The 17,544-nt window shown below is 28.4% G+C and overlaps 2 protein-coding genes across 3 annotated transcripts; one reads left to right on the top strand and one right to left on the bottom strand.

Moving 5' to 3' along the window:
• Positions 1-436: 436 nt before the first annotated feature.
• On the bottom strand, positions 437-4,196 carry LOC114928087 (uncharacterized). 2 transcript variants are annotated; one of them, XM_085488759.1, is made up of 5 exons: positions 3,874-4,196; positions 2,059-2,212; positions 1,746-1,972; positions 798-957; positions 437-689 (listed from the first exon to the last, which is right to left on the bottom strand). In XM_085488759.1, the coding sequence occupies exons 2-5, from the start codon at positions 2,183-2,185 to the stop codon at positions 565-567; spliced, it is 639 nt and encodes a 212-aa protein (XP_085344885.1). In that variant the 5' UTR covers positions 2,186-2,212; positions 3,874-4,196; the 3' UTR covers positions 437-564. The 2 variants fall into 2 exon arrangements, with proteins under 2 accessions (XP_085344885.1, XP_085344879.1); XM_085488753.1 differs by lacking the exon at positions 3,874-4,196 and adding an exon at positions 3,680-3,752.
• Positions 4,197-6,496: 2,300 nt separating this feature from the next.
• Positions 6,497-17,311, top strand: Ent3 (equilibrative nucleoside transporter 3). The gene is made up of 10 exons (XM_029299175.2): positions 6,497-6,931; positions 7,792-7,946; positions 8,418-8,546; positions 10,162-10,236; positions 11,094-11,317; positions 11,692-11,794; positions 12,462-12,635; positions 13,920-14,107; positions 14,842-15,082; positions 16,360-17,311. Exons 1-10 carry the CDS (start codon positions 6,762-6,764, stop codon positions 16,755-16,757), a joined length of 1,857 nt encoding a protein of 618 aa, XP_029155008.1. The 5' UTR covers positions 6,497-6,761; the 3' UTR covers positions 16,758-17,311.
• Positions 17,312-17,544: the final 233 nt, after the last annotated feature.

The raw sequence follows: 17,544 nt of genomic DNA on the forward strand, positions 1-17,544 counted from the left end.
GCTAGTGAATTCCCTAGTGAATTCCCTATTGAATTCCCTATCTTTCTATCTGCACCTGCTCTCTACACCTACTCTCTTTCTTCCACGTGTCTACGTGTCCACGTGTCTCCCCTTTTCCTGCTTTCTATTTCCTAACTCCTTACCCCTTTTCCTTCTCCTATCCTTTCAATCTATCCTCCTCTTTTTCCTACGCCCTCTCACCTCCTATCTCCTATTCTCCTCACCCCTTTTCTCACTCTTTCCTCACAAATACCTGCCACGCTTTCACACACCTGTCACTCACACTCTCACCGGAACCGGAAGCCTATATATATATATATATATACCTATAAACGAATTACACATATAAACTTTTTAAAATACACATAAACTATAATTATGAAAAAAAATAAATCTTTATATGTCGTAGGAAGTACACAAAGTGACAATGCTATAATTGATCGATGATAATATATTATCATAAACTCTTGTAAATATAAGTTTTGTAACTAAATAATAGTAACTGCTCAGATCTCAAAGTAATAATTAACATTATTTTTTATTATTTATCAGTTTAAACATCTCCTATCTCATCAGGTACGTTTTCCTTTTTTTTTTTCTCTGTGATATCGTTGTTAAACGAAGCCATTCCGCCACAATATTTTCTGTTTCTGTTTCCGTGAATGTTGGGTAGCGTGAAACAACTTCTCCTTAAAGAAAAATAATAAAACAATTTTGATAAATATTTTGTAATATCTATTTAAAATTTATATTTAAAAATAAAAATTTTTTTTAATAGTTTATATTTTGAAACTTACTTATTATTGTTTTCATTAACTGCAAATTACAAATTTTAAAATTATCTTTTTTCCCTTTCCAAGAACAATCTATGGCACATTTATTTGTGAAAATATTCTTTAAAATCCGATGAATATTGTCTTTAGGATTATTCCCACCAATTTTCAATAAAAATCTTTTCTGCAAAATAATATTTTTTGTTTGTTAATATTTTTGCTTATCATAAAGTTTTTATATTAAAAAAATCAATATATATTTATATATGACTGTTCGAAAGTTTGGAAACATTCACGATTATTTTACATCTCATAAAAAGTTAAAAAAATTTCTAAAAAGTTTTTCTACGCATCAAAATCTACTTGTAAAAAAGTTTCAAAAAAATCAGTGAGAAGGACCGCTCATCTTTACCTTTACCAAAATCACAGGTGTTGCCGAATTATATAATAATACCCATACAGCACCGATAGATTGCAAAAACATTACAACAATCTTTCACCGCAATATTGCAATATTGCAAATTCACTGCAAAATGTTGCTACATCATTGCTGTTGAATTGCAGCAATGTTAAAATGTCCGCTTTTTGGAAGATTGCAACAAAATATTACAACAATATTGCAATGTTATGAATTTGCAATAATGCATTGTTATTGCAACCATAATCTAATGTTGCATATACAGGTATATACATGTAAATAAATCATTAATGAAAATACGTTATAGTTAATTTATATATATTACAATATATAAATTATAGAATTTGGATTACATGCAATATTTCCGAAATATTAATGTCATGTTGCTACAAGTGTGCTGGAATTTTTTGCACCTATATTTCTGCAATGTCTTTATAATGTTGCATTGCAACTTGCAACATTGCAACGTTGCTGCAATATAATTGCAATAATCTGTGCTGTATGGGTATTAACGATAATAAAAACACACATTGCAAAAAAATATAAAAACTTACGAGTAGCGTTTCTGCTTCTTTATTTGTTTTCAATATATCTTCTATATTTCTTATATCTTCAATTTGGTTGAGAGGAAAAAACTCCACAATATAATTATTGCTTTCCATAGATTGTTGTATTGGATAGCCCCGCCTCATTACATCTTCCATTTTTTTCAATCGTTCAGTGTTATCTCTTAACGTTACATTGCTTGTTGCCATCAAACGTTCTATCTTTTTTAAGCTTTCTGTAATGTTATAGATAATATTGTACGTATATATAAGACAAAGATATTATGAAATTAAATTAAAATTGTTTTGAAAAATAACGTACCTTGTATATTAAAGTTTTCTTGCGTTTGAAGAGGAGTTGAGAAAAAATCGGTACAAGCAGTATTTAATTCATTATTAATCAATTGATTATATCTTCTTTTAGATAAATATCGTAATTCTTTAGGCATGATGAACAAGTTTTTCTTATATAAATGCTGAAAGAATATATATATATGTATATATATATATTTATATGTATATACATACATATACATACACACACACATTTATACATATATATAAAATATTTGAATGCACATATCTATTATACATATAATCTTTCCACGATTATCTCCCGAACCTCATTATTCGTTATTCTCAGTATCAAAAAACTTTATTAGGTAAAAGTAGTAATATATAGATAAGAATCTGTAGAAAGAAACCAACCCTCAAAAATTGAAGATAAAAAAGAAAAGTTAGATTTTAATTTTCAGTTAAATAACAGTTTTAATAAATTATAAAAAGAAACAAATTTACAAAAATCTATTTTTTGTTAATTTTATATGATGTAATAAATTCTATATATAATTAGATAAATAAAATAAAGATAAAATATAATAAACTTTAAATCCATTATAAATATAAAATTAATAAGAATTCTGAATTTATATAAATCTTCATTTATTATATTTAAGTAAATAGATTTCTTTCTGTACAATCTCATCTATATAAAAGAAGAATAATAAATCAACTTATTATCAACACATATTAATAATAAACAATTGTAAAATGTTTTTTTAAAAGAAATATCTCTTCTCAATCTCTTTACAAGAAATATCTCTTCTCTCTTTCTTTCCTACGTTATTTAATTCTGCTCTTATATTATTTGTTGTCTGTAGCATTGTGCAATATATAGCGATCTTATAATTATAACTTCCTACAACAATATATTATGTATAACTACTGTTTTATGTTCAAGGTATATGTTAATAATATAATTATATTTATTGTATAATTGTAACATAACCTAGAACTTTATAGGCAGAATATGATAAATTATTTAAACATATATATATTTTTTAAAATATGTATAAATATATTTATAAATAATTTATCATTATTTAATATTCTGCCTATAAAGTTTTAGGTTGTTTTACAATCACAGCCGTTGAAGGCCGTAATATGTTAATTCCCATACAGCACAGATTATTGCAATTATATTGCAGCAACGTTGCAATGTTGCAAGTTGCAATGCAACATTATAAAGACATTGCAGAGATATAAGTGCACAAAATTCCAGCACACTTGTAGCAACATGACTTTAATATTTCGGAAATGTAATCCAAATTCTATAATTTATATATTGTAATATATATAAATTAACTACAACGTATTTTCATTAATGATTTATTTACATTTATATACCTGTATATGCAACATTAGTTTATGGTTGCAATAACAATGCATTATTGCAAACTCATAACATATTGCAATATTGTTGTAATATTTTGTTGCAATCTTCCAAAAAGCGGACATTTTAACATTGCTGCAATTCAACAGCAATGATGTAGCAACATTTTGCAGTGAATTTGCAATATTGCAATATTGCGGTGAAAGATTGTTGTAATGTTTTTGCAATCTATCGGTGCTGTATGGGACTATTTATATTCTCATTATATTACATCTGTTATATTATATGTTACTCCTGAGTTATATAACATTTATATTTTGTGTTTGCTGGGATGTTTTTGCAATCTATCGGTGCTGTATGGGAATAAACTCGTTTATGATAAATGTAAATTATGAAAGGTTTACTAATGACGTTATATTTGTTTATTATCTAAATAATTTTATATAAATGATTATTGATCTTTACTTTTTTATATGTTAGAAAGAAATTAAATACAGAGTTTTACTCAAATATTCCGCCTCCCATACAGCACAACAAGATTGCAGCAGCATTGTGGCAACATTTCATTGCAATATTACAACATTGCATAAACATTGTAAAATGTTGCAGCAATCTTGCTGCAAGGTTGCAGCAATGGTAAAATGTCCGCTTTCAGAAACATTGTTCTATAACATTGCAGCAATAATGCAAGAAAAAATATATATAATATTCCCAGCAAACACCGATATATAATTGTTACATTGCTATAATAAAATGGAATATAACAGGTAATATAACGTGTACGTTACATGTAACATTCATGTTAGTTGTAATTTCCGACTCATAGATGTAACATTTTAATATAACATATATTACATTGTAATTATATACCAAATAGCACATTGATGTATTGATAAGTCAGTGCTATCTTGGGATATAATGACAATATAACTACAATGTAATATATGTAATATTAAAAATGCTACATCTATGAGTGAGAAATTACAACTAACATATACGTTACATGTAACATGCTTAAGTATATAACATTTATATACTGTGTTTGCTGGGTTACTATTGGATTATTAGAAATGTGCCAAATACATGATCAGACTGAATGGTCTGTACCTAATATTTTTTGCATGAATTTTATTTTCATAATATTTCTGAAATGTTGCTGCAACGTTGTTTAAACTATATTGCAAATTCATGCCTATATATAATTTCTCCGATAATGCTATGCAATGTACAATATTGTAATGTTGCAATATTGCTGCAAACTTTGTGTGCTGTATGGATGACGTTCAACGCACTGTGCGATGCTGCCACCGTACTAACCGGGCGGCCGAGAAAATAGAGATGCGCGCGCAGCAAACCGATGCGAGAGAGCGTGCTCCAAAAGGCTCAGCGCGAGAGCCGGCACTCTCTTTCAAGAAGTTAACGTGTTTCCACGAGTTAACGTGTAACACGAGAGTCTCTTTGAATTTCATAGTTTGTACTTAGATTTATTTCCACAGTGAATAAATATTGCTAGCAGATCTAAAGTTACTTTAGTGAGTTGATTCTAACGTATCCTGAATATTTCTTGTGTAAATACTGTGTCTGCTTTTATGCGCTCAAAGCCTTTCCTTATTATAAAGAATCATTCTTGTTAGATAACATACTTAACAATATCAAGCGATGTCTTTAATTGAAAATTCATTGATTATGTCTTTTTAATTAATGATTTCTCATTGGATATTTATTAAAGAAAATATGAATATTTAAAAAAAATTTCTGTATCATAATTCATTTTAAGGTTTATTAAATATTTTGAGATTTATTAAATATATTTATAATATTTATGATAAATATTTTTCTGATATTTATGTCAAATATTTATATGATCTCTTGAATCTAAGATTCTAAAAAAATTTATAAAATATTTATGATAAATATTTATAAAATAATTATAAATATTTTGTGCTGTCTAGGATGAAAGAACCACTTTGTCTGGTTCAAAATAATTTTTGGTTGTAAACTAGCATACAATATATTTTTTATTTTGTCAGATATCTTAATTTTTACGAACGCGCCACGAATTTGTATTTTCTTTTTAAATAATTATAAAATATTAAAATAATTATTATAAATATTTTGTAAATATTTTATAAATATTTTGTGCTGTCTCCCCTACAGCACGAAATATTGACGGAATATTGCAAAAATATTGTTTTGCAAGATTGAAATATTGCATGCAATATTCCTGAAAGCTTGCCAATATATGTCCGCCCTCAAACTATATTGTGCAACATTTCTGCAATAATTCTAATTTATTTCTACAAAAGTGAATATAATATTTATAAAATATTGCAGAATATTTATTTTTTTATTGTCTTCATTTATTCAGACATTTATTTGTCTAATTTCTGAGCAATTAATTTAATATTTGAGTTCCCTGTATTAGGATCGTATCAGAAAAAATTAAATTGATAAAAAGTGTTGATTGTAATTGCTACTTTTTGCATGCTCTTTATATAATTCTCGGCACTAAAACTTAATGCGAGTTAGATAGTTCAGCTTGCGGCGCATAGTGGTAAATGAAAAAACTATGTGATTGCATTATAATATAGCAGTAATATTTTGCAATGTTTCCAATAAAATAATAACTTATTATATTTGCACAATATTGCTGCAATATTTGTAATATGACGCAATATTGAAATATTTATGCAATATTTTAGTAATATTTCGTGTTGTAGGGGCTAGGATCAAAGAACCACTTTTGTCTGGTTTAAAATAATTTTTGGCTGTAACCCTAACAGCACCCCTAACCCCCGAAGATGTTCAGAGAACATCCTGAGGATGTTTGAATGTCTTGGATATCCTCTGGATATCCTCAGAATATCTTTCGGATATGGTATGCTGTATTAAGGAAACTAGTGTATAATATATTTTCTTATTTTGTTAGATATCTTAATTTTACGATGAACGTGTCACGAATTCGTATTTTCGCGCGTTTTATCACCTCCTCTCATTGATGAAGAGAAGACGTTGGAATACCCGGGAATCTCGGTCAGAGGAAAATGGAAATTCGCGGCGCGCGCAGAAATCAATGCCCATAATATATTGCCAAAGCATGCGCTAAAGGGGAGAACGAGAAGACCCGGCGTACGCAGTACGAGGGAATAAATAACACAGCCGACCGCGATCAGCAGGTGCGCGATTAAAACAATATTCCGCAGAGGTAGAGGAAGCGAGTACCGAACGCGAATAAATCACGCACTCGTAAGGAAAGAGAAAAACCCGATTAAGAGAGTCGCTGAGTCGTCGTCGATCACTTCGAGAATTCTCACCCTCCTGTCGATTTTTCGCTTCTCTCATCTTTCGGCAACATGGACGAGAACCTGAGCCGGGGATATGTCCAGCTGGGCAAGGCCAGGCGCATGAATGAGTTCAAATTTTCGAATGGATTAAAGCATCTTTCGCCGCCCGTCGATAAGAACAACTTTATTTACTCGTCTCTGATCATCGGCGGCATGGGATTTCTTCTGCCTTACAACAGGTCCTTTGCAACCCTTATGTATATTTTATTATTACGCTTTATAGATATATATGCATAAATTGTGCGCGTTGACTTGATCGAAAATTTTTTATTTTCTAACAGTAAACTGGATTGTTTACAAATAATTTGACTGATGATAATTTTATTGATCAATACATTCGTGTGTGTATGTGTGTGTTAAGTGAATTGGCTTGCAAACATTAATATAACCTTTTGTTTACTAGTTCAAGAAAAATTCTTTTTATTATAAATTTTTTTGCTTTCTCGATAAAAATAAAACACCCATAGTTTTTGAAAATTGAAAATAAAGCACTTCTAATCATTAAGTTTTTTAGGTCTAAAGTTAAACAATATATATAATCTTGAATATATTTTTTAGTTAATTTTAAATAAATTTTAAAAGAATATAAAAATTTTATTTAAAAAATAAAATTATAAAAATTATAATATAAAATTTTTTCATTGTTTGAAGAAGTAGATGAAATTAATCGGGCAAATTAGTTTTTATTTTATAATTCAATAAGAATAAATTTCTTTGATGTTTTAATGAAGATATTTCGTAATTTTTCTTTAGTAAAAAATAAATAAATTAGTAACAAATTAAAAATTATGAATGTATTTTTAATGTTGTACAAAAGACCATAAACTATCGACTATATTTTTGACGATTACTATATACTTTGTCTCATTGCAAACGATTTTTAATAATTATGGTACAGAAAAACTCATTTAATAATTATTTTGTAATAATTTTATAACGCATGGCTTTCGATACATTAAAAATATTTTAAAACGCACATTAAATTTTTATTACAAAATCTGCAATTTACACTGACAATTGTTATAATTATTCTTTACAGTTTCATTATAGCGGTGGATTATTTTCAAACGAAATATCCAGGAACTACCGTAATATTCGACATGTCTGTCGTTTACATTATTATGGCTTTCTTCGCAGTCTTTGCAAATAATATACTAGTCGAAACCTTATCATTGAATACACGAATTACGTTTGGTAAGATGCGCTAAGTAAGAGTGTATAAAGTTAATCGATACTAGGATAAACATGGTGACATTGCAATATTTTTAATAATATAATTTTAAATTGTCATTTAAATGAGTTTTGGACTTTTAAATAATATTATTTATGTGTGTTTGTAAAATTTTATGTATGTGTGTTTTATGAATTTAAATTTTACACATACTTATGTATATGTATGGGTTTTTTGTATGTTTTTAGTTTTATACGAGTACATTTATTCATGATGATTTGTTAATATTTAAAAATTAATGAGTAATTAGTTATTTTCATATATATATCTTTTAGTAAATTAACATTATAAATATTATATAACTTCAATTTTTATATTTTTAAATAAAAATGAATGTATCAAACTACAATTATCGTCGCGATAACAATTTATTTATTTATATAGAAAAATATATATATAACGAGAGTATACATAATCTAATTTTTATTTTTTAGGATATCTGGTATCTTTTGTTACTCTGAACTTCGTGGTGATCTGTGAGATTTGGTGGGAATTTTTCGGTGTTGCAACTTCCTATACTATTAATTTAGTTGCCGTTGCGATAGTATCGCTTGGTTGTACAGGTACAAAATTAAAGAAATTATTAATAATTTATTGATAGTATCACAGACAACTGAAGGAAAATGATTATTTTGTCATTAATTAATAAACTATTAATTTATGTGATAAATATAATTTCCCATACAGCACAGATTATTGCAATTATATTGCAGCAACGTTGCAATGTTGCAAGTTGCAATGCAACATTATAAAGACATTGCAGAGATATAAGTGCACAAAATTCCAGCACACTTGTAGCAACATGACATTAATATTTCGGAAATATTGCATGTAATCCAAATTCTATAATTTATATATTGTAATATATATAAATTAACTACAACGTATTTTCATTAATGATTTATTTACATTTATATATCTGTATATGCAACATTAGTTTATGGTTGCAATAACAATGCATTATTGCAAACTCATAACATATTGCAATATTCTTGTAATATTTTGTTGCAATCTTCCAAAAAGCGGACATTTTAACATTGCTGCAATTCAACAGCAATGATGTAGCAACATTTTGCAGTGAATTTGCAATATTGCAATATTGCAGTGAAAGATTGTTGTAATATTTTTGCAATCTATCGGTGCTGTATGGGTTAATACACGATTTATAATGTAAAATATGACAAATATGTCGAGACCTTATTCAAAATGAGGTCTCGACATATTTGTTATATTTGTCATATTTTACATTATAAATGTGTATTAAATTATATATATACATATATATATATATATATATATATATATATATAATTTCATTTAAGCTTGATATATATATATATATATATATATATATATATGTGTATATATAACCTTGACATATAGTTAAGATCATGGCCTTGAATAACTTTTAAAAGATTTTAATCTCACATTGTTTATTAAAAAGTTATTAACTATTACTAAATAAACTTTTTTAACTTTTTGTTTAAAAAACTTAAGATGATCTCATTCAAAACTTTTTGGCACCTTCACATAAAAAACAAATTAAAACTGTAAAAATATAGCCCTTTCAAAATAATTTAACTTTTGTCTTAAACTTTTTTGTTTAAAATCAATATTTATAAAGGTACCCAGCAAACACCAATATATAATTGTTACATTGCTATAATAAAACGGAATATAACAGGTAATATAACGTGTATGTTACATGTAACATCCATGTTAATTGTAATTTCCCACTCATAGATGTAACATTTTAATATAACATATATTACATTGTAGTTATATTGTAATTATATACCAAATAGCACATTGATGTATTGATAAGTCAGTGCTATCTTGGGATATAATGACAATATAACTACAATGTAATATATGTAATATTAAAAATGTTACATCTATGAGTGGGAAATTACAACTAACATATACGTTACATGTAACATGCTTAAGTATATAACATTTATATACTGTGTTTGCTGGGTATCTTAGATAGCAATTTACTCACCTCGTATAATTTACGTATTGATAATTTGTTAAGTTCTCTGCCTTAATCTTCCAGTTACGTTGTACATTAGATCTGATTAATTTGAAATTTGCAACATTTTCTAAGCAAATTTCTTTAATTGTTATTATACTACAAAAATTTGATCTTATTAATTCTTACTGTTTATAATGTTACAGTTCAGCAGTCGAGTTTTTATGGATACACATCAATGCTTCCCAGTCGATATACGCAAGCTGTGATGGCTGGAGAAAGTAAGTATTTGAGTAAATTCTATGAGTAATTAAAGCTTATTTATTATTAAAACCACAATCTCCACTTGATTCCTCTCGACCAATAGAGCCAAACGCGATGTTATTGCGACAATTATGAAAGAAAGAAAATTTGGAAAACTAAGGAATTTGAATCCTATGGTTGGGATCTCAAAAATTCCTCTTGTTCCTTCTCTTAACATCCCCTGTAAAGAAATAGGCGAGAAAAATATTGGTCCGAAATTTCCGATTCAGCCGACTTTCGGACCAATATTTTTCTCGCCTATTTCTTTACAGGGGATGTTAAGAGAAGGAACAAGGGGAATTTTTGAGATCCCAACCATAGGATTCAAATTCCTTAGTTTTCCAAATTTTCTTTCTTTCATAATTGTCGCAATAACATCGCGTTTGGCTCTATTGGTCGAGAGGAATCAAGTGGAAATTGTGGTTTTAAAATTAAAAGAGCTGACTTAATAAGTATTCTCATTCTTATTCATTATTATTATTAATAAAGATTGAGAATATTAATAATTTTATGACATAAGGAATTTAAAACATAGTGGACTTTTATAAATTTTAGCAAAAACTTACTTTAACTGAAATTTTAATTTATGGTTTAGTCACTAAAATGTATAAAATGTCCAAATTTCAGAAATCGAAAATAATTTCTCTCAATTTTATTAAGAAGAAATTTATTTATTATATTATGAATTATTTATTTCAAACTTATCTAACATATGTATTTTTGTGCAATTTATTATATTACAAAAATAATATTGCGAATACTATGCTCTGTATCTATTTCCAGCAACTTTGAATCATGTAATATATATAAAAAATTTTTTATTGTACTCTTTCAGGTGTTGCTGGCTTTTGGGTATCGGTTAATCGAATATTAACAAAATTGTTAATCAATGATGAACGCGGTAATACGTCTGCATTCTTTCTTATGTCGAATATGACGATTATGTTGTGTTTTGTTTTACATAAAATTATACGAAAGACCGAATTTGTGCAATTTTACATAACATTGTGCCAGGAAAGAAATCGAATCACTTTAGAACCAACGGAAGATGTCGGTTTGGTATGTGTAACATAGTATTCTTGTACACATTGTATTTTTCATTTATATAAAACTTTCAATGGAAGATGTGGGAAAACAAATACTTTTAAGGAAACTTATGATATACAACCCAAGTAGAACAGAAAAGTCAAAATAATGTCAATTTGACGTCATATTGACCAAATTTGAACTCCAAAATTGATCAGTATGACGTCAAAATGATATTATTTTGATCTTCTGTACTTGGGAAGTGCATATACATTTTAAGAAAAGAGAAACTGTAACTGAATTAAATGATTGCCAAATCAAGTTATTTAGTTATCAAACTTATCTAACATATTTTTGTGCAACAACTTAATCATGCATATGTGATTAATGTACATTACTGTGTTCAGATGGATCCGTTGGATCAAGTTGGCGATCCCTCGAAAGGTCAATACGGAGTGTTAAAGATCCAAACGAGTCCATTGGGGACAGATTCTGCCAGTGGCACTGATGGTAAGGAAGATATTAATTTTATATGTTTAAGTATAGAATGTTTATTTTGATCCTCTTGGAGTTACAAGGCGTTGTTTTTGTAAAGAGTGTACCCGAACCTTTTACAATTTAATTTCTTCTAACGTGGCCATAAGGCGATCCTCATATCAATAATTCTTGTTTTCCTTCTTTTTTTTCATCCTTTTTTCTCTCTCTATAACTGTCTTCTCCTTCTACAATTTTTTTCCAAAAACCTCTTAAGGGGATGGTTAGGTCTGTTTTATTGACAAATATTATTTTCATTTAACTCTTTATTAGCTATAAGGAGTGAAAAATCCTTTACTAGAATTAAAGTAATTCATAATAAGAAATCTGGGCTATTATATGTGTATATAAAAAGAAGCCAAAAAAGTTAAATAATTAAGTTAGAGTTAAATAAAAATAATATTCGTCGATAAAACACCTAGTCAGCATCCTTTAAGAGGCGTATGGGCTTTTTAGGATCGAACCGGGTTCGAATCTGGAACTTTTTGCCTATCAGTCCGCAATTTTTAGATGAGGTCACATGTCACCGATTTAAGTAGAGAGAATAATATACTAGGTTTATTTATAAAAGAATATTCGAATTGCGTTCTTGAAAAAGTACCACTCTTTCGAGATTACGATTAATATAATTGGACTGTTTTAGCGTCTCGACAGTATTCTGCATTTTCGTTCAGCAATCCAGTTTACGAACCTAGCGCTCCTTCGGGGAATCCGCCTGGTAGTGCTGGACCGACTTATAAGGTCGAAGACGTCGTGGTTATGGGAGGCGCTTACACAAGCACACAAAGCACAAGTACACTATGGTCCGGCATAAAAAGTAAGAGAATACAGTTTTCCTATTTCATCCAAAAAAATAATTTATTTTTTACATATTTACACACAAACTTATAATACACTCACTCCAAAAAAGGGTTACACTTAAAATTTGGAAAAAAATTACTTAATTTTAAATGACGATAACTTCGAAAATAATAAAGATAGAAAGGTTTCTAAAAATGAATATAAAGCTTGGAATCTCTACTTGAAAAATCTATTCATTTCAATGTTGCGAGATAAATTTATTAAAAATGGTGAATAACAAAACAAGAGCATGCAAAATTGAAAAATAATGGTTCGAGTTTGCCAATGCACATAGCGTGAGTCAAATATAGTAACGCAATGGAATTAAAAGCATATGATGGTACAGAGTTTCTCCTTTAAAATGCTTTTCTATTTATCTCGATATGATGATTTTTCGCCGAGATATTCGCATTTGGAGAAAACGCTTTTTTTTATTTTAAATGTGAATAATTTTGTGAAAAATCACCGTATCGAGATGAATAAAAAAGCATTTTAAAGAGAAGATTCTATACTATCATATGCTTTTTATCCCATTGAGTTATGACATTTGACTCACGCCATGTGCATTGGCAAACTCGAACTATTATTTTTCAATTTTGCATGTGTCGTTTTGTCATTCGCTATTTTTAATAAATTTATCTCGCAACATTGAAATAAATAGATTCTTCAAATAGAGAGCTTTATATTCATTTTTTAGAAACCTTTCTTCAAATAGAGAGCTTTATATTCATTTTTTAGAAACCTTTTTATCTTTATTATTTTCAAAGTTAATCGGGCAAATTAGTTTTTATTTTATAATTCAATAAGAATAAATTTCTTTGATGTTTTAATGAAGATATTTCGTAATTTTTCTTTAGTAAAAAATAAATAAATTAGTAACAAATTAAAAATTATGAATGTATTTTTAATGTTGTACAAAAGACCATAAACTATCGACTATATTTTTGACGATTACTATATACTTTGTCTCATTGCAAACGATTTTTAATAATTATGGTACAGAAAAACTCATTTAATAATTATTTTGTAATAATTTTATAACGCATGGCTTTCGATACATTAAAAATAATAAATCGTCATTTGAAATTTGGTAAATTTTTTCCAAATTTTAAGTGTACTGTTTTTTTTTTGGAGTAAGTGTATTTGATATTATTTTTTACAAATTTTACATGATTGTGATTATTGAATCATTGTTGTGAAACAACAATGTTTCAACAAGATCGATTAATATTCATAGGGAAAATTTAAAATAATTTTTTAGGAGGTTTGCTCGCTAGACTCGAAGTCGCCAAATTGATCTTTCCGTACATGGCCAGTATTGGAGTTGCTTACTTCGTAACCCTCTGCTTGTACCCAGGAATCGTATCGGAAATAATATCCTGCAAATTTGAATCGTGGATGCCAGTTATTCTGATGACCGTCTTCAACTCCGCTGATTTATTCGGCAAGGTTGTCGATTATTTAAATTGTATATGACATTAATCCTTTGTTCTTTTTTTAATATTTTGTTTTCTTTGCATTCAAATGGACGAATATTTTAACACTTTTTTAATACTTTATTTATTTATACTTATTCTTAAAATACTTTCCTTTTGATTAATATTGCTATTATATTATCATGTTATTTAATTTTTAATATCTCTAGAAAATCTAATTAGAAGATATAACACTGTGCAACAAAAAATGATTTTTTTTAACATTGAAACGAGACTAGTCGTTTCTTATAGTTTTTTGGATGCTGAATATGAATAATATCTTCAAAATTGCTCAATAACGTCACAATTTTAAGAGACATGCAATTAAAGTTGCAAAAAAGTCTATTTTCATGAACTTTGTCATATTATAGCTACAATATGCGACATGCTAAAAAAGTTTTCTTGCTATCAAAATAAAATATATTGTTAGGATTTTAACCCTGAATAGGATTTTTCAGTGATGTGATAGAGCAATTTTGAAGACAGATTTGTGTTCAGCATCCAAAAAACTATAAGAAACGACTATAGTTTTGTGCCGGTGTTTTTTTGTTGAACAATGTAATAGATGTTGCTTGAATATAAATATAACATATTAATGCAAAAATGGAAAATATATAAAAGTGATAAAAACTATAAAATTAAAAAGTATTAAAGCATTTATGTTTTTTTATATAGAATTATAATACAGATTATCTGGATTTTTTATAGGCATTCGGTTTAATACCTTACGAATGGAAGCGCACTCAGTTACTCTATTTCTCTAGTGCGCGAATCATACTTATTCCCCTATTTCTACTTTGCGCAATTCCACGTGGTGCTCCTATTCTCTCCGGCGAGGGATTTCCGCTTGTGCTCTCCTGGCTCCTTGGCTTTACAAATGGTGTAATCGGTTCCATACCAATGATTCAGGCGCCAAGCAAAGTACCAGAAGAACATCGAGAACTTGCAGGTCTATATAATAAATACAAAGAGTACGGACAGTTCCCAAGTGACAAGCATATACGTCATTTTGACGTCGAATAACGTCATTGGATGTCAAAATGACGTCAGTTTGCTATTTGTTGCTCAAAATTTTCCTAACTCGAGATTGGATTTTATTTTTTGACTTAAAATAAAATTTATAATGCGATTACGAATACGCGAGTTTTTAAGTGGACCAAATTATTTAAGAGAAAATAGCTCATTTAAAATTCTGATTAACAAATATGATGCCACGTCAAATGAAAAGATTTCTTTTAATCAGCTCAATTTCAATAATTTACACCCCATGTTTATTTCTTTTTTTTTTCAACAAGATTTATTTTGACAATAAAGCAAACAAGAAAACTAATGCCAAAAGCCATTTTATTGAGTGTTACGATTAACTGCAAGTGTCAGTCAATCAGGTCAATCAGATATAGCAAAAACGGGATTAAAACCATTAGGATCATCTGTCATATTGGAATTAGAATGAGTTATTCTCTGAAAATAGTAACTCGGTCCATTTTGAAACTTATGCATATTCGCAATCTACGTGTCGTAAACTTTATTTTCAGCCAAAAATGAATCGAGAAAAGTTTGAACAACAGGTCTATAGGCACTTGTTCACACTATTTTCGTTAAAATATAATAGTGATAAAAGGGAAAAAAGAAGGAAGGAAACAGAATGTAAATTATTGAAACGCGGTAATTAAAAAATTTTTTTCATTTTCAATTCGTCTACTTCCTACATTTCAAAAAACTAGTGTACTCCAGCATTTAATATTAAACATTTTGTATGCCACTTATTTAAAGATTACACTAGTTTACAAAAAAATACTTATTTCATTATTTTAAATCAGACAAGGTATTTTAAAATAGACATGTTTCTTATAAATTTTTGAGTGCTTGAAATTTGCTTCCGAGGAAAAAAGGTTTTTTAGAAGGAGTTGTTTTTCCCAAAATTAATTTTGCCATTATTTTTTTTTTTTTAGACCATATATAACATTTTTTTCGAACAATTCCAAGTAGACAATTAAAATGAGACACCTATATATAAATTTTTTTCTTATTTAAAATAATATTCAAAATTAATCTATTACAGCTCTAACAGCACACATTCGAAAGACGTTTAGACATGTAGAGGATATTCGAATGTCCTCTGGATATCCTCTGAACGTTTTTCGGATATGTTGTGCTGTTAGGAAGATTTTTATTAATCCGTTAAACTTAAAAGTTAATATAATATACAATATCATATTTTATTAGGTAACATTATGACGTTATCGTATACTACTGGATTGACCATCGGATCTTTATTGGCGTATATGATGGATGCCTGTCTCGGCCCGTCTGTGCAAGTTAAGGACGTGTGCGCGCAGTTGGCGAATAGTCAAATTTTGACGACCCCGCTCAGCAACGTGACGGCGAGCATTCTGATAAACGGGATATCTTCCACTTTGCCCGTCGTTGAAAGAATGACGGCGATGCCGAAGGCGAAGACCACTGCCAATGTGCTAACTACGATTCTGATGTCCACGTTATTGTCGAATAGCACCGTAAGCCTACTAAGTGACGAAGGGGCGCTGAATGCGTCCACGACGGTTTTACCGAAGTTCTTAGCTAATGTTACCACTTCGGCAAGTAACGTGATTTTGCAACATTAGGACGCATATGTTTGTGCGCTGTGTTAAATCTGGTGCTTTCACATATATGAGAGAGAAAGAGAGAGGGGGGAGAGGGAGAGGAGAAAGAAAGAAAAATTATGGGTGTATGTGTGCGTGTGTACGCAAAAAAATTATATACGAGTTGAAGAAGTCGCTATAAAGCTAAAGTGTTTAAATTGATGAAATTTGTAAGTTATTGTAATAATTGTTGACAAGTGTTTAATTTTTTTGTTATGTTGCTAACTATAAGATATGAAGCTTATATTTTGTTTGTGTCCATATTATGTATCATTTCTGAATTTACTTTTTGCTTGATTATTTTATGTAAAGATTGTTTTTAAAAAGATTAGAAAAATAAAAAAAAAATAGTATACCTAATTTTATTGCAAGTGATAAAAATAAAATATAATACAATTCAAACAATATGTAATATATTATTAAAGCACGAGACGTTCAGCAATTGTTTCTGAATGTTCCGGTTATTCGAAAAATTGTGTAGATAAGATATATCAATCTTGGAAATAAAAGGCCAGAAAATAATGCAAAAAGTTAAACCTTTTAAATCTTTTAAAGGTTCTTTACATTATTTATAACACAATATAATTCGAGATTGGATTTAAAAACAATAATAGAAATAAGAAACAAAGTATGTTTCAAAATCATAAACTTTTTCAATTTTTCTCTATTTGAAACATCCTAATAGATTTTTTATTTATTAATAAATTTTGTTATTAATGTATGAAAAAATTAATGTATGAAAATAGCATGAAAAAAGAATCAAAAAATA

Source organism: Nylanderia fulva, unplaced genomic scaffold (assembly GCF_048542155.1).
Source record: "Nylanderia fulva isolate GAGA-0341 unplaced genomic scaffold, ASM4854215v1 Scaffold113, whole genome shotgun sequence".
Lineage (NCBI taxonomy): Eukaryota > Metazoa > Arthropoda > Insecta > Hymenoptera > Formicidae > Nylanderia > Nylanderia fulva.

What these genes read in the sequence shown, in the direction of transcription:
- Ent3 (XM_029299175.2), top strand. Translation starts at nt 6,762, where the DNA reads ATGGACGAGAACCTGAGCCGGGGATATGTCCAGCTGGGCAAGGCCAGG. An exon ending in AGTATCGCTTGGTTGTACAG is followed by an intron (nt 8,547 to 10,161) that starts GTACAAAATTAA and finishes ATAATGTTACAG; the next exon opens with TTCAGCAGTCGAGTTTTTAT. An exon ending in AGAACATCGAGAACTTGCAG is followed by an intron (nt 15,083 to 16,359) that starts GTCTATATAATA and finishes ATATTTTATTAG; the next exon opens with GTAACATTATGACGTTATCG.
- LOC114928087 (XM_085488753.1), bottom strand. Translation starts at nt 3,718, where the DNA reads ATGTTATATAACTCAGGAGTAACATATAATATAACAGAT. An exon ending in AGAAAACTTTAATATACAAG is followed by an intron (nt 1,973 to 2,058) that starts GTACGTTATTTT and finishes ATAACATTACAG; the next exon opens with AAAGCTTAAAAAAGATAGAA. An exon ending in GTTAATGAAAACAATAATAA is followed by an intron (nt 690 to 797) that starts GTAAGTTTCAAA and finishes TTTTTCTTTAAG; the next exon opens with GAGAAGTTGTTTCACGCTAC.